General features: G+C 48.4%; 1 protein-coding gene across 1 annotated transcript in view; it reads left to right on the top strand.

Annotated features, from left to right (window-relative positions):
- Positions 1-25521, top strand: part of LOC140425728 (nucleosome assembly protein 1-like 1-A) — a 371940-nt gene that overhangs the window by 331853 nt on the left and 14566 nt on the right. The window contains exon 5 of the mRNA XM_072510197.1: positions 15282-15456. Coding sequence (XP_072366298.1) covers positions 15282-15456 — 175 coding nt within the window. The remainder of the gene's footprint in view (positions 1-15281; positions 15457-25521) is intronic.

Below are 25521 nucleotides of genomic sequence, written 5' to 3'. Positions count from 1 at the left end.
GCACCTCCCACCCCTGTCCCCAGCCCCTCCCCCGCCTCCCCAGCCCCTCCCCCCCACCTCCCCAGCCCCCCCCCCTGCCTCCCCAGCCCCTCCCCCCACATCCCCAGCCCCTCCCCCCGCCTCCCAAGCCCCTCCCCCTGCCTCCCCAGCTCCTCCCCCCCTCCTCCCTCCCCAGCCCCTCCCTCCTCCCCGGCACGCAAACTCCAACGTCTCCTGTGACCCCCCCCCCGCCAACTGCGGCCATGCTGTCCCCTCTCCGGCGGCCGCCCCACGCCAACCCCTATCTCCACGCTGGCCGGCGTCAACCAGCACGACTGGTTGATGCCGTTAAATAGGTGGTTCGATTTACGCCGGCGTGACCCATGGAGAATTGGGGCGGCCCCGGGGCCCATTGCATTGTGCCAGTCCTCCCAATTCTGTGAGGCGCGCGGCGCGATTCACGTCGACAGGATTTTGTGGGGGGCCAGAGAATGTCGGGGCGGGATTTACGCCACCCCTCGGCGATTCTCCACCCGGCGGGGGGTCAGAGAATCCCGCCCAAGGTTCCTGTTGTTAGGATGTGCCATTTAAGGATAAATTAACTCATCTTGGCAGCCCATGCCAGATCATTAAACTTTTTTCTGCTCCGCTTCCATGCTCTTGCCGCATTTCTGGCACTGACTCCTACTGTTCCCACTGCCTCCTGAGCATAATTCCAGAGGTCTTCCTGCCCACTACAGTCCCTGAATGTTCCCATTCTTTTCACCTATTTTACCAAGACCCTCTGTGCATTATCTGAAAACTTCGGTGCTCACAATCTTGCATGTTTAGCCATTTCTCAAAGTGTCATAACCCAGACCAACTTTTGAAAAACTCACCACTTCGGTAGTGTACTTCCCCTTTAAAGAGTCCAATTTGCTGCAGGTGGCACTTGCCACTCAAAATTTCAGGCCCTTTGTTGATGCAGCCAATGAACAGTGCAAGGACTGAAGCGGAGAGCCCTAAGACCATCCTGGTGGGGAATGGAGGTATTGAGCGATTGGACATCCATGATAAAGAAGAGGCGCTTAGGGCTTTGTTTCCATACCGCCGGCACCAGTGACACTACAGATCCAGATTTTGCAATCTAAAAATGTTTGCCCCTGGACTTGCATTTGATGCAAACCATCGTGGTGTAAAGCATTTTAAATTGAAATCATATCTACAAGCATTAGTTAACAATTCACACTGTGGCATTGTACATAGGTATGGCATATTCAGACACCTTTGATTAAGGATCATTCAAATGAGACAAAAATCTCTTTGAACTATTCAAAATAAACAGCTGGCCCAGTCAAGCACTTTCTTGTTTCACAACTTCAATCTACCTAGCCAGTTTATCACATATAATTTTTTCTATGTTATTCTACCTTGAAATTGTGTCAATTTCCAACGTCAATCTTCCATCACATCAAACCAGCGACGTGCTTTCTCAGATCTGAAAGTAATCTTTCTTTGTTTTTGCAGAATGTGGACGTTTAGATGTTTGTTTTTTCTAGGGCAATCTTTTCCTCTGTGGTCACAATCTATTGATTAAATAATGGCTCTCTTCCTTACTTATGGGCAATTATTTCCTTGTATCTTGAAATCTCAAAGGACAAGCAGGCATACGCTTCCCTTGGTAAAATAATATATGTTGTCTCTGAGGTGCAAGGTGAGAGAAAGGCTGTTAGAAAGGATCGTGAGGGCCAACAGCCCGAAAGAAAAACAAACTCACGTCCTCATTCTCCTAATTAGTCCCAAAGTTACTTGGAAACAGATGATCTTCAGCAGCTTCACTGGAAGTCAAATTACAGGTGGTTGAAAATACAAGGATCATTACAGCTGTGGGTGGGCCCCCTTTCATTTAAAATAATGTACATAAAGCAATATAATTGCTCAGGATTCACCATGGGGGTGATTTTAAAAGATCTGCACAACTTTAACCTTTCATCTTTTCTGAAGGGTTCGTCGAGTCTCTTGCAATCCTGGCAAGTTATGTGACCCAACTGGTGTTGCACATTGGCATGCGACACAACGAGAGAGCAACGATTCACGCGTTGATTCCATTCATAATAAATTCTCGATCTCCATCAGAAGTAAATGTGGATAATTGCCTCACAGAAGGGGAAAGAAATAAGAGAACCAGTCACGGTAGTACTTCCCAATACCCAGACACAGAGCAGCCGTGACAGTCACCGGTAAAACATTTTCACCCTATCAAACCTGTGTTAAGAACCCGCGCGGTTGTTAAATGCGAGGGTATCCCAAATCCCAGAAAGGAAACTTGGAACGCCTGCTCTTAACTGTTTATTTTGCAGTTTGGTATAATGTGAGGAAAAGGATGAAAACCAGTGAGGAAAGCTCCAGTCTTGCGATCATTCAAGTAACAAACGTTTATTAAACTGTATAACACACAACAAGAAAGGTAACAAAAATTACAATCAACTACAATAGTCCCAGATGACCACAGGCTGCTTTCCCCCTCGAGTGGGGAGAGGTGACTGGTGGTGGTTTAACCTGAGGGTCACCACACCTCAGGCGAGGGGCACAGTTGAGAAGGTGGGGCCTTCATGACTAATCTGCATATCAAAGGCCCTCAGTGTGGCTCAATCCCTATCACTTTACTTTAATTTTCATTATACCCCAACTTCTTGACACCTATCAATTAGGAAATAATAAATGCAGTGAGGGAAAAGGCCTAAAGAAAGTATAAATAATCATTCCAAAACAGGTGAGATGAATGTTGGAGCATTTAGAACATAGGACATAGAACAGACAGTGCAGAAGGAGGCCATTCGGCCCATCGGGTCTGCACCAACCCACTTAAACCCTCACTTCCACCCTATCCCCGTAACCCTATAACCCCTCCTAGGGGGTTATTTCCACATCTGAAGATATTCATATAGTAAAGGAAATGAAGTGTGAAGAAATAAACTATCATAAGCTACAGGCACAGAAACTCCTGTTGTATACTGGCTATAGGTTGGTATTCTAATAAATGACTAGTATTTATGGGAATTTTTTGATGGGGCTTTCCTTAATAAAAATTCCTTCTAAAAGTTCCATGAGTGTTTAGAAGTCACAGATCTGAAGCATTAACTCTGTTTCTCTCCTCGACCATAAACTGTATTTCCAGCAATTTCGGTCTTTATTTCAGATTGTCGACATTCGTAGTATTCTGCTTTTCAATAAAAAAAGTTTGTCATATTTCAGTTTCTACTTTGAAAACATTGGCAGGCCCCAATCTTTACTTTGTTCAATGTAAATTGATTAAAAGGTGAACGATAACCAGCATTTTTTACTTCTTAGTCTGCTGTCCATGAGAATTCTTCATTCTGATTGGCTGCATGACTTGCTTGGTGGCTTTACTGTTCATGGATTCCAGAGATCCCTTAGTGGTGTCAATGCCACACATTTGGCGAATTATTTGCTAGCAGCTTTCTTTGAGGTCAGCAACGAGCATTGTCCTTTCGCAGCTCACTGCTAAATCCAGGCCATTACATAAATACGAGTTCTTTTATGGCACTCTTCTGGTGTTTCAACACACCTATGATCCTGCATGAGAACAGGTTGCAGGAATTATGGGATGCTCTGGAAGCCTCTGTCAATGCTGGCACCTAGATCCAAGATGATAGCAGACTGAGCTTGCATGGCAAGCATTTCCAGTAATCAGGTAGCTGATGTATCTTGTTTCTCCCAGCACGTTGCGAGTTTAGTGGACTCCACACTAGTGCTGAGGGAGTAGTGCTGAGGAAACCCCTGGCGTGGAAGTTGTCTCCATGAACCCCGCCCATAGCATATGGTATTTGGCCAGGTGGAAGAGACCAAGGCCCCAACATATCCTGGTTGTGACCTAATTAATGCGACTGCCACAGATATTTCCACTTTCTCCTCTGTAACAATGTAAATTTCTGGTAATTCACATCAGGCCAATTAGAATCTGGATAAGGATAACATTTCAGAATAACTCGGCACTACAACACTGTTTTCAGATCTATCTTTGTTTCCCTGTCCATTTCTTTTTTTCTTCTTTAAACAGCCTCTGCTGGTGGTTTGCTGAGAAGTAGCCTGGAAAGTATTGCTGGTAGCAATCGCAGAAGATGTAACACCTGCCCCTTTACCTCTTCCATGCTTACCATCCCAGGCCCAAAACACTCATTCCAGGTTAAGCGGCGTTTCACTTGCATCTCTTCCAATTTGGTCTACTGCATTCGCTGCTCCCAATGTGGTCTCCTCTATATCGGAGAGACCAAACGCAGACTGGGTGATCGCTTTGGAAATGGAAATGGAAATGGAAATCGCTTATTGTCACAAGTAGGCTTCAAATGAAGTTACTGTGAAAAGCCCCTAGTCGCCACATTCCGGCGCCTGTTCGGGGAGGCTGGTACGGCCAGTTTGCTGAGCATCTTCGGTCTGTGTGCATTCAGGACCGTGACCTTCCTGTTGCTTGCCATTTTAACAAAAGACCCTGCTCCCATGCCCACATGTCTGTTCTTGGCCTGCTGCAATGTTCCAGTGAAGCTCAACGCAAACCGGAGGAACAACATTTAATCTTCCGGTGAGGCACGCTACAGCCTTCCGGTCTCAACATCGAATTCAACAACTTCAGATGATCAGCTCTACCCCACCTCGACCCATTTGTTTTCATCCCATTTCATTTTAACTGTCTTTTCCCATTTGTTTCTTTCTTAATATACATTTAATTTCCCCCCCCCCAATCTTATCCCCGCTCCTGCGCCTTTCTCCTCTTTGCTTCCCCCTTCCCCTCCCCCCACACCCACAGTTCATCCTCTGATGTTAGTTTCTCTGCTGTTTGACCTTTCACATCTTTTGTCCTCTCTGGGGACTGCCATTAGCATTCTTTCCCCTTGGTTTCTGTGGCCATTAGCACCCGGTTTCCCTGGGTTTCTGTAGCTATGACTCATCTTTCATTCTCACTCCACAGTATAAATATTTCCCACTTTCTCTGTCTATTAGCTTTGACAAAGAGTCATCGGACTCAAAACATTTCTCCCCCTACAGATGCTGCCAGACTTGCTGAGATTTTCCAGCATTTTCTCTTTCGTTGCTGGTAGCATGACTGAGCTGAGTCATCATCAACAGAGATAAGCCCAGGCTACTGCTGTGGTTATTTCTGTTTCACTCTGCGTGATAATTCTGTTCTCTTTGTCTGTTTACGTAATTCCTGCTCATTTGCCCCACTTAATGGCTGGGAAAGATCAGAAAATATCACAAGAACAAAAAAATCAGGTTTACGTTAGCGGGAAAACAGGTTCCTATTGTCCACCTTGGCCTTCAATGGTGGAGTGTGTTTCCTGACATGCAATATTACAAAGGTAATTTGAACAGAATTAAATGTGATGAATACTCATTACAAAACCTGCTTGCCCCCCCTCACTGGATCAAGAGGTCACGCTGGTGTCTAATTAGACTGACAAGTTTCACAATGGTATATAAGTGACATTCACCTGCCGACCAGCACTTTGCTCGTGGCTTTGAGGGTTGTTATCTAGCATTCATCCCACAGCGCTCGTGGCACCTTGACTCTGCGCCTGGCTTCGCACAACATAGAGCGGCACAGTAGCACAGTATTAGCACTGTTGCTTCACAGCACTAGGGTCCCAGGTTCGATTCCCGGCTTGGGTCATTGTCTGTGCGGAGTCTGCACGTTCTCCCCATGTCTGCGTGAGTTTCCTCCAGGTGCTCCGGTTTCCTCCCACAGTCCAAAGATGTGCAGGTTAGGTGGATTGGCCACGATCAATTGCCCTTAGTGTCCCAAAAAAAGGTTAGGTGGGATTACGGGGATAGAGTGGAGGCGTGGGCCTGAGTGGGGTGCTCTTTCAAAGGGCCGGTGCAGACTCGATGGGCCAAATAGCCTCCTTCTGCACTGTAAATTATGATACTATGACTGCACCACATTGCTCTCAGTGAGGTATAGCAGGCAAGACTGTACCTGCCCGACCAGCAGTAAGAAGGGGAGCTGTGGAAGGGACGCATGGCAAGGCCTCCATGGGAATGTGGACAAAAGTGACAAAGAATGCACTCCATCACATGATATGGTGGGTGCAGGTAGGAAGTGTCCTCTGGGCCAGAGTGGGGAAGAGTGTCTCGGAGAGGGTCAAGAACGTTCTGGTGCTAGAATTGGAAGATGGCAGGTGCTTTCTTTAACAGTGCTGACCTTGCAAGTGCTGTCTCTGTCCTAGGCAAGGGAGGGGGGTGGCAAATAATGTCATCTGTGTGTAGGGCATGGTCATTATAACAGGCACTTCAGTCTGGCAGCATCCTGGCTCACTAATGGCCCATGGTTGGCACACACACAGTCAGGGTAGGCTGTAGATGGTTAAAAGGAATTATAGGGCATTTCAATGGTTTCATGGGGGGTTGGGGTGGGCTCAGAAACTGAAGGTGCAATTGGGCTGCAGAAGGGGTGAGCTAATCTACCAATGCTGCATTGGTACAACTGTCTCAATGCATTCGGGGGTTGCACAGAGATATCCTCCATACTCAAAATGGTGTAAAGCTTTAGAGAGGAAGCCTTAAGAATCCTTGGAGGGAGGGAAACCTGAACATAATGCAGCCCAGGGCAATGGCAAGGATTATCACACTGACACAGGGAGGGTCTGTGAGGCCTTGGCACCACCATCTTGCAACCTGAAGGGATGGCGCAGCGCACAATTAACCCGAGGAATTGCTCAACTGGCGATGGCTCTGAGGATCATTTGGAAGATTGGTGCGCTGCACTGGGGTGCAGGTAAAGAGGCATCAAATTGAATTGCGTATTGCCTAATGAGGAAAGATGTACACATAGAACATAGAATCCCTACAGTGCCTAGGGAGGCCATTCGGCCCATTGAGTCTGCACCAACCCTTCCAATAGTACTCTGCCCATTTACAAGTGTCCACCCCGCCCTATCCCTAGCCCCGTAATCCCATAACCTAACATGCACATCTTTGGACATGAAGGGGCAATTTATCATGGCCAATCCACTTAATCTACCATGGCCAATGGTAGGCCTAACATACGATGAACGTCTGAGGATCCTGGGATTATATTCATTGGAGTTTAGGAGGTTGAGGGGAGATCTAATAGAAACTTACAAGATAATGAATGGCTTAGATAGGGTGGACGTAGGGAAGTTGTTTCCATTAGCAGGGGAGACGAGGACCCGGGGGCACAGCCTTAGAGTAAAAGGGAGTCACTTTAGAACAGAGATGAGGATAAATTTCTTCAGCCAGAGAGTGGTGGGTCTGTGGAATTCATTGCCACAGAGGGCGGTGGAGGCCGGGACGTTGAGTGTCTTTAAGACAGAAGTTGATGAATTCTTGATTTCTCGAGGAATTAAGGACTATGGAGAGAGAGCGGGTAAATGGAATTGAAATCAGCCATGATTGAATGGTGGAGTGGACTCGATGGGCCGAATGGCCTAACTTCCGCTCCTATGAAAAAAAAACATCTTCAATGACTTCAGTGAGGGTATAGGTGAGGGGAGGCTACTCAATACATGTGGCTCTGCATCCCAATATTGTGACGAGAGCCTTGTGTCTGCAATGCAGACAACTACAAGATTGGAAAGGCAGAAGGTTGGAGACTTGAGGGCCCAAAAAATGAAGTACCTTTGCGGGTCAGAGCTTCAGAACTTAAGTGTGGGAAGGTGCTGACATTTGTCACTGAGCTTAATAATTGTGCACTGTGAGAACGGGATGCACACAAGGTGGAAAGGATTGCACACGATCTCTGAGCAAGATCTGATAGATGGAAAATCCTGCCAGTGGACAGTAAGTGAATGGAGTGTGAGGATCTATAATCCTTCCCCATGTCTTTACACATGTCTTAATGGAAAAGAGACCTTCACCTTAAAATAATGCAGGTGAGACAAACGAACATAGCCTCAATCTGAAACAGGCAAGAATGATGAATACACCAAGCTGCACATCATGTGAATGAAGCTGCTCACACAAGCAGACGTGACATTAAGGATGAGGCATCAATGCTGTTGGGTGCACACACACACTGTGGTGATGTGGAAGCTGACCACATCAATCCGAGGCTCCTGATCTTGATATCTGTAAGTAGCTTTTGGGACCATTGTGTCACATCTGATAGATAACAACATAGCTGATCATAAAGAGGAGGCATACACCCAAGTTGTGAACTGGTCGGTATTCTATTTACATTAGTGCAAAGTTTACAACATGTGGGTAATACCCGAGCCACTGTCATCCTCCTAGTATTTCTTAATTTTCTTTAATCTACCACTAAATCTCAGCGCATCCCCAGCATCCACAGCAGAGGTGGAGGTAACCTTTTGATTTTGGCAGGCGTCCTCTGAACGGCCAAGACCTGGGGGGCCCTGGCCTGATTTGGCTCTCCTGCTGTGGGGCAGTTGCGCCCTCCTCTGCCTGTGGAGCTGAAGCTGATAGGGTCACTGGAGGAAAGGGTTGGGATCAGCTAGACAGTGCCTGAGTTACTTGTGTGGGTGGCCCTGAAGTGTTCACATGCTGGTTCCCCTCCCAATGGGCACCCCAGGGTGCCTGGCTGACTCTTTGAGGAGGTAAGTAAGCTGGAGTGAGATCTGGTTGCCTTTCCTCCCTCTCATGTAGCCACTGATGGATGCCAACAATGGCTACAGCGATAGAGTGTGCTTCTCTGGCAGTGTAAGGCCGATGTCCTTGAACAAGGTCTCCATGGCAGCTGCCATCCTACCAATGTTAACCTTGGTGCATTGGCATGCCTACAGTATCACCTCAGACTGAACGCAGATGGATTCCTCCATAGTTTGTTGTAATCTGTGCAAAGCAGCTGACATCCCATCCTGATATTCCATTGACTGTCACTGAAGCTCCAACAGCTGAGTTAGCCCTGAGCCAGAGGCTCGTCGTCAGACTCGGACTCAACAGAATCCTGGCCTCCAGCCATCCTCTGAGCACTGGCTACATGGATGTCCCTGCCTCTGCCTTCTGTAGACCAGATTGTACACTGTGTTCACCAGCTTGTGACCCCAAAGTTATTCTGGAATCAGGAGCATGCAAAGTGTGTGTTTCTGCACTGGTGGAGGGTATGGGTGAGCGTTGTGATGGATTTTCAAAAGTGCTCTCCTGTTCTTCTAACTCCAAGGTGTCTGCAGGGCTGGCAAGGTGGGCCAGCTGGGTGATGCTCCTGGACACTTTCCAGAGGTGCTTATGAAAGGAAGTTTGAATTAATTAAGCATGGCAAGTGACAGGAAGATATCAGACAGGACTCACAGTTCAGTTGTCTGAGGGATGAGCTGGTGCAGGGTCCTCACTTGGGTTGGCACCCCCTATCTTACCGTCACCACATGCAGGATCTCTGTCTTCTCCAGCCAGTGCAATGGCACACTCCTCGTATGGAATGAGGGTCTTAATTTCAGTCATCCCACCCCCAGTCTAGGACCTTTCCTCTTATTGTGCACAAGCTTGTCCTGCATGAAGATAAATGGAGAGATTGTGAGCCAGGCACATGCCAGGGCAGAGGGTAAGGATGCCAGCATTGTGTGCATGCTGAGTGGCCCAGTGAACGGGATAAGGCTGTGATGTACACAGAAGATGAGGCCAGGTAGAGATGTGAATGTGTGCGTAAGAGAGTGAATGGTGACGTGCCTTAATTTGGCAGTGTGTGAGATCCCTGCGGAGTGTTATCCTGTTAAGTCCAATGGACCTGTGAATGTGTGAGTTGAGGGTAATGTAGATGTTGGCCTTACCTGGTGGAATGGATGAGATCATTCTTCCTCTTCCGGCACTTAATTGCAGATCTTTTCTGCGCTGATTGCCGAAGCCACCACCTCCCAAGCCAGGGTGGTGGCATTGGTACACCTCATCCAGCAATAATCGGGGTAGAGGACATCTCGGCGGAGCCTCGCCTATGCCCAGCAGGTGGCCCAGCGAAGCTTCACTGAACATGGGAGCCGCACTCTTCTTGCCTTTGAGGGTCATTTCTTCCTTGGTGCTATCCTGGCCTGGAGACATCGAGAAGGCTGACTGTGGTTGTAATTTAAATATGGCATCGAGAGGAAAGAACCACTGAGGTCACAACAGGGTAGGTGAATCAGAGGCTTCCAGTTTGTGCATCGGTAAGGAGGCGAGGAACGGCCAATACCGGGCAAAACTCACCATTGCGCTCAGCAGAGTAAGTGCCACCTTTCCCGCCCACCACTCCATTTGGAGCACGAATGGGAAACTCCTGCCCAATATCATCAGTATTCACTGTTTAAATGCAACTTAGAAAAGCTGCAATGAGCCAATGGTTAAAAAGCCCCAAATAATTCCGTCAAACCATTTAAAAAGATTCACTGACACTGGTAAGCTTTCAGAAATGGCTCAATTCATTGGTTTTATATTTTTAAATCTGATTTATAATGTAAAACAAAATTGATGAGGTGTCACTTTAAAGGCTGCGTTGAAAGAGTTGGAATGTTGGGAGCTGAAGTGGAAGCCTGATTGACAGCTCAGGTGTGCATTCTTCTGTGGGGTCCAGTGTTTTGAAGTCAAGAAACCTGGAAGTGCGAGCTTTCCAAGTGTCCTGCAATTACTGCAGATAGTTTTACATTTTAATCTGGGGGTTTCTGTCCATAGCCAGCCAAATTGGCAGGTTGAAAATATTTTCCATGGGAATTCTGACAATGCAAGGCTGCATCCCAAGTTGGGCTAAGGTTATTTCTAGCGAAAATGATTAATCAGCATAAAAGAAGAATATTTGTAAATATAGAATTGAATGCAATATTGAAGATAGGTCTGGCGATCCATCCCAGTTACATCTCTTCTTTAAAGAATGCTGGCCTGAATAACAGTTGTAAATCTTTCTGCATTACATCAGAATGTTCCACACAAGGAACTCCCACAATCCAGAAATCATGGAAAGAACAGGCATTATTGGGATTAAATATTGGCCCCTAATCTCCCTAACGAGCTCTGGGGCAGTGTATCTGGGGGCCACCTAGATGCTGTGTTAAAAGATGTCACGCACTGGCCTCTTTCTTTCCGAGAGCATCTCCCAAACCCTTCGGTGACCAGCCAATGTTAACGGGAGCAGGATTATGTTGCCTGGAAACCTTAGGCAGCACGGTAGCACAGTGGTTAGCACTGTTGCTTCACAGCGCCAGGGTCCCAGGTTCGATTTCCAGCTTGGGTCACTGTCTGTGCGGAGCCTGCACGCTCACCCCGTGGGTTTCCTCCGGGTGCTCCGGTTTCCTCTCACAAGTCCCGAATGACGTGCTGTTAGGTGAATTGGACATTCTGAATTCTCCCTCTGTGTACCCGAACAGGTGCCGGAATGTAGCGACTAGGGGATTTTCACATTAACTTCATTGCAGTGTTAATGTAAGCCTACTTGTGACAATAAAGATTATTATTATAGTCATGATCTGGCATTGACGCACAGTTACAAAATGGTCACATAACACATGACCAGACATCCCACATGGCCCGACGTTCCACAAAGTCTGCAGATCCCGAATCAGTCTCATCAGCTGTCTACGGACTTGCGGAAGACAATCTTCCTCGCTAGCCAATAATGGGGGTAAGCTTTGATAAAGTGGCACATCCAACAATCGATTGTGCCAACAAACGCTTCATCTAAATAAGGAAACATTGCGAGTTGGTTCACAAGTAGGACTGAACTTCATTTTATTTACATTGATGGTGTTCGGTTTTGAACCATCCAGCCAGATTCCCAGCCAGATTCCCACTCAGTGAATTGTAGATCTGTCCCACATTTGAAACTAATTCAAAACCGTACCAATTTGCTGTCATCTGTTATAATACAAATAAAATTCATCAGAGTGCACAGCACATGCTCCACCTAATTTTGCCTTGAAATATCAATCAGGGTTCATAATATTAGCATTTAACCATGCATTGGTGCTTGTCTGAACTTGCTGTTACATTCACACATATATTATGGTGAACGCCACTAACTTCAATGTTATTTTAATAGCAATTATGGTCCCTTATTCAGATTTGGGCATCTTGTGGATATATGTGTGCAGCATATAAATGCAACTAAATTTCAGTCTTGAAATTAAGAACATGGGGTTGCAAATGGAAGATGATTCAGAATTGTTTGCATCTGATAACTGTGATGGACTTTAACTTGGTCAAATTGGCATTCATGAAGTAATGCCCTCAAAATGGACCCACACGTGTCAACCCAGGCTTTCTGGTTACTGTTATTTTCAATGGGGCCAAATGGTGAAAGGTCAAAGTGCTCACCTGTATCAGGTGTCAGCCTTTTAAATATGCAAATCAGCTCCCAATAACATAGAACACCAATTGCAATTTTGGGATGGAACTGAGTGCAATAGTTGCGGTGCAATCCCAATTTATTTCACAGCAGAACAAAGAACAAAGAAAAGTACAGCACAGGAACAGGCCCTTCGGCCCTCCAAGCCCGTGCCGACCATGCTGCCCGTCAAAACTAAAATCTTCTACACTTCCGGGGTCCGTATCCCTCTATTCCCATCCTATTCATGTATTTGTCAAGACGCCCCTAAATGTCACTAAGATGAGACCCAAAATAGTAAATTTTAAATTAGTTCATTATTAAAAAATAGCAGACCTCCCAAAGTGATTTCAAGATGGCAATCTAATTTCAAGCTTACTTTGGTGATTTGAAGCTTCAGCTGAATCATTGTAGAAATAACCTGCCTGATATATTCTTGAAGAAATTCAATGTTCCCAGCGAGCAGCCTTTCCCAGAGGAACCATTGATAGGAGGTAGCTCTCCAGCGGTCTGGCCGCAGTTTATCTGACCCACACTCCCTTTGACCATTGCCCTCTGTGAGGAAAAGTTAATTTACTCATACCCCTCTTCGCTGCTCCATCAATCCAATTCTAATCTGGATGTCAGTTTTTGTTTAAACAATGTTAAATGTTTTTTAAAAAAATAAGACTTCCATGGAGCCAGGAAGTAGATGTTTATCAACAGTAAGTTTTATGCAGCAAAGTACATGGGCACATCGTGCTGTAATTTTACAGAGTGAGAGATCGCCAATTCAGTTTGATATGATGAGTCCCCAATCTTGGTGGTACGGCGATGGAATGCATTTCTTCAAAGTGAGGGGGGGAGTGGGGGGGGGGGGGGGGTGGAGAGTGGGGGGACGGTGGAGAGGTGGGATGGGTGCGGGGGTAGCATCACAGAGCGATCCACTCTAGATTGTAGTCAGGAACCTCCCAACAGGCGATTACAGCTAAGCATTGGCAGAGGCCTGGCATGAGTTGTACCTGCCCACACTTCAACTAACAACGGAGCAAGGGAGAATGAGAGACGTAAAATACGAGGAGGAAATAACACTGTAAAGAAGGAAGTTATAGAGGCACTTTCATTTTTTAAGTGCTTCAATACTGTGAAGTCCACCCAGTAAATTATAAGTCTATCTCCTCTTTATTGTATACTTAGAGCAATCCTACCCACTGATCAGGCTATGGTGACCAGCAGTTGTGCCCATTAAACAACATTTTATTTGTATGTAAAAAGACATTTGGATCCCGTTTTGTTTATACTCTGTGGTCTGGTTCTTTTGGTGGCTGCCTTCCTGCACTTTGTAAATTAAATACTAGCAGATGTGTTTTTGTGAGCATGTGGCACAAAATAAAATAAACCTGAGGATTTCATACTGTTCCACTAAAATACGTTTGTTTTTCTGTCCACTAAGCAATCACACGTGGAGCTTTGAGATTCCCCGGGCAACAATTAGCCTCTTCGAATGCTTTGATTATGGTTGAAATCAAAGGGAAGAAGGTTCAATCCAAATAAAATTGGTCAGCATTTCTATCATGATCAATGAAGCGTGCTGAAACTGTCTTGCAAATTAGGTAAATTATACTTTCCTATTCAAATCTTGCAAACATGCAGCTGAGCAAGGACGGATTATTTGTAAGTATATAACAAATTTAAAAGATGGAGGGGGGGGGGGGGTCCAAACCTCTCCAAAGCACCAGGAAGCTGAAGAAGTGGAATGTGATCTTTTTCCTGTAATTTTTTTTGAATATGATAAATTATTGCCAACAAAACTTTGAGTGCATTTCCAGTGCATTTCCATTTTATTCTAAATATACCTTGAATGATTAGGGTACAATCTCCAATTCTGTTATGGAAAGCGTGATTTTCCAAGGAATCAGGAATTGCTCCAATTTACAGTATTGTCTGCCAAACTGCTGGGAAAATGTTTTTATCATTGCAAGAATTGGGGATGAGCTACACTGATGGGTGGAATTTTCCATTTATGAGGCTAAGTGTGTTGATGGGAGGTTTTGGCGGTGCCCACCCTGTTGACCAGAATGGTGGGAACTCATGCCTCATTCTGTGTCTGGTAGCTTATTAATTACGCACAGACAAGTATCAAGCCGAACCACATGGTGAGTTGGGAGCTCATTCATCCACCCCGTCAGCAGGCGGGGTCAAAAGTCCAGGTGCCATATTTAAATGCCACTCCAACACATACATCTCACCCTTTCCACCTGTCCCAGGACACGTGCAGAGGTGTCTTTCAGAAGCCAAAAGCCTCAAGAAGAAGGAGGCACCCCAGACCCTCAAGGCCTTGATCATAAGATATAGGAACAGAATTAGGCCATTCGGCCCATCGAGTCATCAGAGGACCGCGGGCACACAGCATGTCCTGCATTTCAGGGATAGGTCCAGGGAGCACACCAGTCTCACATCTCTCGTCTGGGATGCAGAGCTTGTCAGCGCAGTTGGCAACTGTGCCTGAAACGCCATCCAGTGCAGGAAGAGGATGAATGATCTCATCCGCTTGGCCAGGGGAAGTCATCCTTGAACTCCCTCCAATATCAAACTGTCATAATGGCATCATTCACTCAAACGGCTATGCAACCATTAGTGAGGGAGATATATCAGCACTCATTCTCTCACAGGGACTTTCATATCACCACCATTTCATTTATTATATTGCTCACACTCCACTGGCACTCTGGGAGGGCTCAACAGTCACCACAGGGGACATGCATCTTCCCCAACCTTTGCTCCATCCCTTCTCATCACATGCCTTTCTTTCATCTTCGTACAGGCCAAGCTGGAAAACAACAGGCATGAAAGATCACAGACCGGGGGAGGGATGGCTGACATTATTGCCCTCACTGATTTTGAGCTTGGTGGGGAGGATGGGGATCGCTCCTATGGAGAAGAGGAGATGAGATTGTCTCACCAACCATACAGATCACTGCTCCATCACTTCATCAAATCCAGACAATCACATGCAGTCTTATGCAGCTCGTGCGCGCCAACTCAAACTCTATTCTCTATTTTCTAGGCGTCAGCAGATCAAAGTGCACAAGGCAGCAGAGCACCAGTCCAAGCCTCGAGACCACGAATGAACAACAAAACAAAGAACAAAGAAATGTACAGCACAGGAACAGGCCCTTCGGCCCTCCAAGCCCATGCCGACCATGCTGCCCGACTAAACTACAATCTTCTACACTTCCTGGGTCCGTATCCCTCTATTCCCATCCTATTCATGTATTTGTCAAGATGTCCCTTAAATGTCACTATCGTCCCTGCTTCCACCACCTCCTCCGGTAGCGAGTTCCAGGCACCCACTACCCTCTGCGTAAAAAACTTGCCTCGTACATCTACTTTAAACCTTGCCCCTCTCACCTTAAACCTATGCCCCTAGTAATTGACCCCTCTACCCTGGGGAAAAGCCTCTGACTATCCACTCTGTCTATGCCCCTCATAATTTTGTATACCTCTATCAGGTCTCCCCGCAACCTCCTTCGTTCCAGTGAAAACAAACCGAGTTTATTCAACCACTCCTCATAGCTAATGCCCTCCATACCAGGCAACATTCTGGTAAATCTCTTCTGCACCCTCTCTAAAGCCTCCACATCCTTCTGGTAGTGTGGCGACCAGAATTGAACACTATACTCCAAGTGTGGCCTAACTAAGGTTCTATACAGCTGCAACATGACTTGCCAATTCTTATACTCAATGCCCCGGCCAATGAAGGCAAGCATGCCGTATGCCTTCTTCACTACCTTCTCCACCTGTGTTGCCCCTTTCAATGACCTGTGGACCTGTACTCCTAGATCTCTTTGACTTTCAATAATCTTGAGGGTTCTACCATTCACTATATATTCCCTACCTGCATTAGACCTTCCAAAATGCATTACCTCACATTTGTCCGGATTAAACTCCATCTGCCATCTCTCCGCCCAAGTCTCCAAACAATCTAAATCCTGCTGTATCCTCTGACAGTCCTCATCGCTATCCGCAATTCCACCAACCTTTGTGTCGTCTGCAAACTTACTAATCAGACCAGTTACATTTTCCTCCAAATCATTTATATATACCACAAACAGCAAAGGTCCCAGCACTGATCCCTGTGGAACACCACTGGTCACAGCCCTCCAATTAGAAAAGCATCCTTCCATTGCTACTCTCTGCCTTCTATGACCTAGCCAGTTCTGTATCCACCTTGCCAGCTCACCCCTGATCCCATGTGACTTCACCTTTTGTACTAGTCTACCATGAGGGACCTTGTCAAAGGCCTTACTGAAGTCCATATAGACAACATCCACTGCCCTACCTGCATCAATCATCTTAGTGACCTCCTCGAAAAACTCTATCAAGTTAGTGAGACACGACCTCCCCTTCACAAAACCATGCTGCCTCTCACTAATACGTCCATTTGCTTCCAAATGGGAGTGGATCCTGTCTCGAAGAATTCTCTCCATTAATTTCCCTACCACTGAAGTAAGGCTCACCGGCCTGTAGTTCCCTGGATTATCCTTGCTACCCTTCTTAAACAGAGGAACAACATTGGCTATTCTCCAGTCCTCTGGGACATCCCCTGAAGACAGTGAGGATCCAAAGATTTCTGTCAAGGCCTCAGCAATTTCCTCTCCAGCCTCCTTCAGTATTCTGGGGTAGATCCCATCAGGCCCTGGGGACGTATCTACCTTAATATTTTTTAAGACACCCAACACCTCGTCTTTTTGGATCTCAATGTGACCCAGGCTATCTACACACCCTTCTCCAGACTCAACATCTACCAATTTCCTCTCTTTGGTGAATACTGATGCAAAGTATTCATTTAGTACCTCGCCCATTTCCTCTGGCTCCACACATAGATTCCCTTGCCTATCCTTCAGTGGGCCAACCCTTTCCCTGGTTACCCTCTTGCTTTTTATGTACGTGTAAAAAGCCTTGGGATTTTCCTTCACCCTATTTGCCAATGACTTTTCGTGACCCCTTCTAGCCCTCCTAACTCCTTGCTTAAGTTCCTTCCTACTTTCCTTATATTCCACGCAGGCTTTGTCTGTTCCCAGCCTTTTAGCCCTGACAAATGCCTCCTTTTTCTTTTTGACGAGGCCTACAATATCTCTCGTTATCCAAGGTTCCCGAAAATTGCCGTATTTATCCTTCTTCCTCACAGGAACATGCCGGTCCTGAATTCCTTTCAACTGACACTTGAAAGCCTCCCACATGTTGACCGCACGGTAGCCTTGTGGATAGCACAATTGCTTCACAGCTCCAGGGTCCCAGGTTCGATTCTGGCTTGGGTCACTGTCTGTGCGGAGTCTGCACATCCTCCCCGTGTGTGCGTGGGTTTCCTCCGGGTGCTCCGGTTTCCTCCCACAGTCAAAAGATGTGCGGGTTAGGTGGATTGGCCATGATAAATTGCCCTTAGTGTCCAAAATTGCCCTTAGTGTTGGGTGGGGTTACTGGGTTATGGGGATAGGGTGGCGGTGTTGACCTTGGGTAGGGTGCTCTTTCCAAGAGCCGGTGCAGACTCGATGGGCTGAATGGCCTCCTTCTGCACTGTAAATTCTATGATGTCAGATGTTGATTTGCCCTCAAACATCCGCCCCCAATCTAGGTTCTTCAGTTCCCGCCTAATATTGTTATAATTAGCCTTCCCCCAATTTAGCACATTCATCCTAGGACCACTCTTATCCTTGTCCACCAGTACTTTAAAACTTACTGAATTGTGGTCACTGTTACCGAAATGCTCCCCGACTGAAACATCTACCACCTGGCCGAGCTCATTCCCCAATACCAGGTCCAGTACCGCCCCTTCCCTAGTTGGACTGTCCACATATTGTTTTAAGAAGCCCTCCTGGATGCTCCTTACAAAGTCCGCCCCGTCTAAGCCCCTGGCACTAAGTGAGTCCCAGTCAATATTGGGGAAGTTGAAGTCTCCCATCACCACAACCCTGCTGTTTTTACTCTTTTCCAAAATCTGTCTACCTATCTGCTCCTCTATCTCCCGCTGGCTGTTGGGAGGCCTGTAGTAAACCCCCAACATTGTGACTGCACCCTTCTTATTCCTGATCTCTAACCATATAGCCTCACTGCCCTCTGAGGTGTCCACCCGCAGTACAGCTGTGATATTCTCCCGAACCAGTAGCGCAACTCCGCCTCCCCTTTTACATCCCCCTCTATCCCGCCTGAAACATCTAAATCCTGGAACGTTTAGCTGCCAATCCTGCCCTTCCCTCAACCAGGTCTCTGTAATGGCAACAACATCATAGTTCCAAGTACTAATCCAAGCTCTAAGTTCATCTGCCTTACCTGTAATACTTCTTGCATGAAAACATATGCACTTCAGGCCACCAGACCCACTGTGTTCAGCAACTTCTCCCGGTCTGCTCTGCCTCAGAGCCCCACTATCCCTATTCCCTAGTTCTCCCTCAATGCTCTCACCTTCTGACCTATTGCTCCCGTGCCCACCCCCCTGCCATACTAGTTTAAACCCTCCCGTGTGACACTAGCAAACCTCGCGGCCAGGATATTTATGCCTCTCCGGTTTAGATGCAACCTGTCCTTCTTATATAGGTCACACCTGCCCCGGAAGAGCTCCCAGTGGTCCAGATAATGGAAACCCCCCCTCCTACACCAGCTGTTTAGCCACGTGTTTAGCTGCTCTATCTTCCTATTTCTAGCCTCACTGGCACGTGGCACAGGAAGTAATCCCGAGATTACAACCCTAGAGTTCCTGTCTTTTAACTTTATGCCTAGCTCCCTGAACTCCTGCTGCAGGACCTCATGCCCCTTCCTGCCTATGTCGTTAGTACCAATATGTACAACGACCTCTGCCTGTTTGCCCTCCCCCTTCAGGATGCCCTCTACCCGTTCGGAGACATCCTGGACCCTGGCACCAGGGAGGCAACATACCATCCTGGAGTCTCTTTCACGTCCACAGAAGCGCCTATCTGTGCCCCTGACTATAGAGTCCCCTATTACTATTGCTCTTCTGCGCTTTGACCCTCCCTTCTGAATATCAGAGCCAGCCATGGTGCCACTGCTCTGGCTGCTGCTGTTTTCCCCTGATAGGCTATCCCCCCCAACAGTATCCAAAGGGGTATACCTGTTCGAGAGGGGGACAACCACAGGGTTCCTGTACTGACTGCCTGCCCTTTCTGGTGGTCACCCATTTCTCTGCCTGCACCTTGGGTGTGACCACATTTACATAACTGCGATCTATGACGCTTTCCGCCACCTGCATGTTCCTAAGTGCATCCAATTGCTGCTCCAACCAAACCATGCGGTCTGTGAGGAGCTCCAGTTGGGTGCACTTTCTGCAGATGAAGCCACCCGGGACGCTGGAAGCCTCCAGGACCTGCCACATCTCACAGTCAGAGCACTGCACCCCTCTAGCTGACATTGCGTCAATTAATTAAAATTAAAAAAATTTTTAAAATCTTTTTTTTTTCATATATATTTTTTTAAATTTCAAAGTTACTGTTAACTATCTGTTTCCTAGCACTAGATTTCTAATAGAAATGCGAAAGCTAAATATTGTACTCTCCGATCTCTGGCTTAGATACCCCTCTAAATTATAATTAAGTCATTATGTTTAATTAGTTACCAATGCTTAATTTTTTTAATTTAGTGTAGATTCCCAACCAGCCACTCAGGTCACAGCTTTTCTGTGATGTCGCTTCAGTTTCCCCCGACACACACAATTTGAAAAAGGTATAAAAGTAAAAATGAGTAAAAATCACTTACTTACCTTCTTACCTTCTGAGTGTCTTAGATGTTCTCAGGTTCTCTCCCTGACAGAGACTGCTCCTCCACCTCCGAACCTTGACCTGCACAATGCTAATAATATAATATAATAATAATATAATATGGCACTTACCTCACACCAATGGGTCTTATTATTAGGTTAGAGGAGGAGGGCGGGTGGGAGACACTACACGTGTAGTGTCTCAGGTTTCCTCTCCACCAGAATTTATTGGTTGGGGGGAGGGGGGGGGGTGTCTTCCCAGAAGTCCGCGGGTCGAAAAAAATAAAACAGAAAAGAAGTGTTTTTTTAAAAAGGATAAACTTACCTCCCAGAAATCACTTGCGCACCGCTCCCGATGAAATCGACTGGCCTGCTCCTGTGAAGGTAAGTGTTTTTAAAGGATACACTTACCTCCCTGAAATCACTTGCGCACCGCTCCCGCTGAAATCGACTGGCCTGCTCCTGTGAAGGTAAGTGTTTTTAAAGGATACACTTACCTCCCTGAAATCACTTGCGCACCGCTCCCGCTGAAATCGACTGGCCTGCTCCTGTGAAGGTAAGTGTTTTTAAAGGATACACTTACCTCCCTGAAATCACTTGCGCACCGCTCCCGCTGAAATCGACTGGCCTGCTCCTGTGAAGTTAAGTGTTTTTAATGGATAAACTTACCTCCCAGAACTCACTTGCGCACCGCTCCCGCTGAAATCGACTGGCCTGCTCCTGTGAAGGTAAGTGTTTTTAAAGGATACACTTACAATGGCCTTGAAAGAGATGAATGGGGGTCATCTCCAATCTCATTAGCAAAGCATCCAGACAATCACCTGGGTGCTCAACTAGGTGGAACCAAACTATGAAACATCTCCACTTGGACAATGGTACTCAGTCTGAGGGAGGAATTCGCAGCTCTGATCTAACCAAAGTAACTGATTCCACTAGCCGTGCCCATAATTGGGTCACTGGGTTGTTGGGGAGAGCTGGACATGTGACAAGCCAACTCTTTGTGTGTTTAAGCTCCAGACTCCACAAAGAGAAATGTTGAAAAGGACTTGATGCACGATCAATCACTACTGAAGCGAGATTGTAGTCCAATTGAAGGCTTTAATGAACAAGCAGTTACCCCAGCAGCTCCAGTACAGAATGACTGCTGTGGGTGAAACACAGACTCTTATGCTCCGCCTGTTGGGCGGAACCAGCAGGCAGGTTCCACCACTCCTACTACAGTATAAGGTACATCCCACCTAGGTACCGCGAAACCCCTAATATAGCCTACCACAGAACTTAATCCAGCTCTGCTGTCTCCAGAAGACCAGCTAAACTGTCTGTCTATAACTTTAAACCACCTCAGTGTTGCAATCAGCAGGACCACCGAGTTCAGCCTGAAGCAGCCAAGTCACCAACCTACAAAAACCATGTACCCTTTTAAATTTACTGGGCTGTAAATTATTTAATCTCTCCTCCCCACTCTATAATCTATGTATGTGTGTGCCGCGTGTGTATGTTGCGAGTCTGTGTGAACAGCTAGAGTGTGTATATACTGTGAGTGATTTAAAAAGCGCGGGAGCAGAGAGAGCCGGGACAGCGAAAACAGCGCCGGAGGAGAGAGCCGGGACAGCGAAAACAGCGCGAGAGGAGAGAGAGCCGGGACAGCGAAAACAGCGCCGGAGGAGAGAGCCGGGAGATTTTAAAAGTGCGGGAGGAGAGAGCCGGGACAGCGAAAACAGCGCCGGAGGAGAGAGCCGGGAGATTTTAAAGGCGCGGGAGGAGAGAGCCGGGACAGCGAAAACAGCGCCGGAGGAGAGAGCTGGGAGATTTAAAAAGCGCAGGAGGAGAGAGCCCGGACAGCGAAAACAGCGCGGGAGCAGAGAGAGCCGGGACAGCGAAAACAGCGCCGGAGGAGAGAGCCGGGAGATTTAAAAATCGCGGGAGGAGAGAGCCGGGACAGCGAAAACAGCGCCGGAGGAGAGAGCCGGGAGATTTTAAAAGTGCGGGAGGAGAGAGCCGGGACAGCGAAAACAGCGCCGGAGGAGAGAGCCGGGAGATTTTAAAAGTGCGGGAGGAGAGAGCCGGGACAGCGAAAACAGCGCCGGAGGAGAGAGCCGGGAGATTTAAAAAGCGCGTGAGGAAAGAGCCGGGACAGCGAAAACAGCGCCGGAGGAGAGAGCCGGGAGATTTAAAAAGCGCGGGAGGAGAGAGCCCGGACAGCGAAAACAGCGCGGGAGCAGAGAGAGCCGGGACAGTGAAAACAGCGCCGGAGGAGAGAGCCGGGAGATTTTAAAAACGCGGGAGGAGAGAGCCGGGACAGCGAAAACAGCGCCGGAGGAGAGAGCCGGGAGATTTAAAAAGCGCGGGTGGAGGGAGCCGGGTCAGCGAAAACAGCGCGGGAGCAGAGAGAGCCGGGACAGCGAAAACAGCGCCGGAGGAGAGAGCCGGGACAGCGAACACAGCGCCGGAGGAGAGAGCCGGGACAGCGAAAACAGCGCGAGAGGAGAGAAAGCCAGGACAGCGAAAACAGCGCCGGAGGAGAGAGCCGGGAGATTTTAAAAGCGCGGGAGGAGAGAGCCGGGACAGCGAAAACAGTGCGGGAGCAGAGAGAGCCGGGACAGCGAAAACAGCGGCGGAGGAGAGAGCCAGGGGATTTAAAAAGAGCGGGAGGAGAGAGCCGGGACAGCGAAAACAGCGCGAGAGGAGAGAGCCGGAAGATTTAAAAAGCGCGGGAGGAGAGAGCCGGGACAGTGCTGGGAGAGGTGAGTGCACAAAAGGTGTGGCAGGAGTGCCTTTAGACACGGAGTGCTGATTGGAACAGAGTGCATCTGAGTTTAGGTGAGTGACTGAGTTCGGGTGAGTGGCTGTGTTTTTGTTGGTGTTCGGGTTTATCCTTGAGGTTCTATAAAGAAATGGTTTTTAAAAAAATATTTAAATTAATTACTAGTTGAATATGGCTGGACAGGTGATGTGCTGTTGCTGTATGATGATGGAACTGGTGGATCCCATTGAGACCGTCAGTGACCACATCTGCAGCAAGTGTTGGCTGCTCGAGGAACTTCGGCTCAGAATTGATGAGCTGGAGACCGAGCTGCACACACTGCGGCACATCAGGGAGGGGGAACATTACCTGGACGCTTTGTTTCAGGAGGCAGTTGTAGCGCACAATGACTTACGAGAGAGACGAGTAGTGATGAAGTCGATGAGGCTTTATTAAGCGAGACTTGTCCCCAACAGTTCAGCAACAGAATGAAGCGGCGGGGAGAAGCTCGGGTTCTTATACTCCGCCTTCAGGTCGGAGCCAGGAGTCAACAGCCAACCAGGACCCGGGATCTGTCAGCCAATAGCATCACGGCTTCACAGTCCCTCATGACCCCTAATACATACCACCACATTCACCCCTTGTTAAAAAGGAACCCGGCGGGGTGGTGGTTCGCATGGTGGTAGGGGTTTACAAGGCTGGTCCTGGGAGGAAAATTTCGGGCATGTTACTACAGTTTTAGCCCTACACTGGGCTATGTACAAGGTTTGTGAAACTATTTACAATATTAGTAAGAACAACATTTTTTTTTGTTACAGTCCAACAACATTCTTGGTGTCACGCCGATGCCACGAGTCAAGCGGGCGGTCTGGTCTTCCTCGTCGATCGCTTCAGCCCCGGTGGTGGTGCAGGTGCTTGTTCAGGCGTTGTCGTCTCCGGAAGCGTTTCGGTGTTCGTTCCTGTTTCACGCCTGGGCGGGCACGGGAGGAGGACCGATCCTCCCGGGAAGGGGGCGGTCGCGGGGTGCGCCGGTGGTAGGGAGGGGATGATCGGTGTCGGGGGGGTGTGTGTGTTGCCGGCGGGCGCCAGGTCCCGCAGGGAGACCGTGTCCTGTCGGCCGTCGGGGTACGCCACGTAGGCGTACTGCGGGTTCGCGTGGAGAAGGTGAACCCTCTCGACCAACGGGTCCGATTTGTGCGCCCGCACATGTTTCCAGAGCCAGATGGGTCCTGGGGCCGCCAGCCAGGTCGGCAGCGACGTTCCTGAGGAGGACTTCCTGGGGAAGACAAGGAGGCGCTCATGAGGCGTTTGGTTAGTGGTGGTACACAGCAGCGACCGGATGGAGTGGAGAGCATCCGGGAGTACCTCCTGCCACCGGGAAACTGGGAGATCCCTGGACCGTAGGGCCAGCAGGACGGTCTTCCAGACCGTGCCGTTCTCCCTCTCTACTTGCCCGTTCCCCCGGGGGTTGTAGCTGGTCGTCCTGCTCGAGGCTATGCCCTTGCTGAGCAGGAACTGGCGCAGCTCGTCACTCATGAAGGAGGACCCCCTGTCGCTATGGATATATGCGGGGCAACCGAACAGTGTGAATATGGTGCCAAGGGCTTTAATGACTGTGGCCGCTGTCATTTCGGGGCAGGGGATGGCGAAGGGGAAACGAGAGTACTCGGCCACCACGTTCAGGAAGTATGCGTTGCGGTCGGTGGAGGGGAGGGGCCCTTTGAAATCCAGACTGAGGCGTTCAAAGGGGCGGGAAGCCTTGATCAGGTGGGCTCTATCCGGCCTGAAAAAGTGCGGTTTGCACTCCGCGCAGATGTGGCAGTTCCTGGTGACTGTACGGACCTCCTCCACAGAGTAGGGGAGGTTGCGGGACTTTATGAAATGGTAGAACCGAGTGACCCCCGGGTGGCAGAGGTCCTCGTGGAGGGCTTGGAGACGGTCTATTTGTGCGTTGGCACATGTGCCGCGGGATAGGGCATCGGACGGCTCGTTCAGCTTTCCGGGACGGTACAAGATCTCGTAGTTGAAGGTGGAGAGCTCGATCCTCCACCTTAAGATCTTGTCATTTTTAATTTTGCCCCGCTGTGCATTATCGAACATGAAGGCTACCGACCGTTGGTCGGTGAGGAGAGTGAATCTCCTGCCGGCCAGGTAATGCCTCCAATGTCGCACAGCTTCCACTATGGCTTTGGCTTCCTTTTCCACTGAGGAGTGGTGGATTTCTGAGGCGTGGAGGGTTCGGGAGAAAAAGGCCACGGGTCTGCCCGCTTGGTTAAGGGTGGCCGCCAGAGCTACGTCGGATGCGTCGCTCTCGACCTGGAAGGGGAGGGACTCGTCGATGGCGCGCATCGTGGCCTTTGCGATATCCGCTTTGATGCGGCTGAAGGCCTGGCGAGCCTCTGTCGACAGGGGGAAGGTAGTGGTCTGTATTAGCGGGCGGGCCTTGTCTGCATACTGGGGGACCCACTGGGCGTAATATGAAAAGAACCCCAGGCAACGTTTCAGGGCTTTGGAGCAGTGGGGGAGGGGAAATTCCATAAGGGGGCACATGCGTTCGGGGTCGGGGCCTATTATCCCATTGCGCACTACGTATCCCAGGATGGCCAATCGGTTTGTGCTAAAAACGCACTTTTCCTCGTTGTATGTGAGGTTCAAGGCGTTAGCAGTCTGGAGGAATTTTTGGAGGTTGGCGTCATGGTCCTGCTGATCGTGGCCGCAGATGGTTACGTTGTCGAGATACGGGAACGTGGCCTGCAACCCGTGCTGGTCAACCATTCGGTCCATCTCCCGTTGGAA

The sequence above is a fragment of the Scyliorhinus torazame genome, chromosome 1 (genome assembly GCF_047496885.1).
Source record: "Scyliorhinus torazame isolate Kashiwa2021f chromosome 1, sScyTor2.1, whole genome shotgun sequence".
NCBI lineage: Eukaryota > Metazoa > Chordata > Chondrichthyes > Carcharhiniformes > Scyliorhinidae > Scyliorhinus > Scyliorhinus torazame.
Note: the sequence above shows the minus strand (reverse complement) of the source record. Positions and strands in the feature narration are given on the sequence as shown.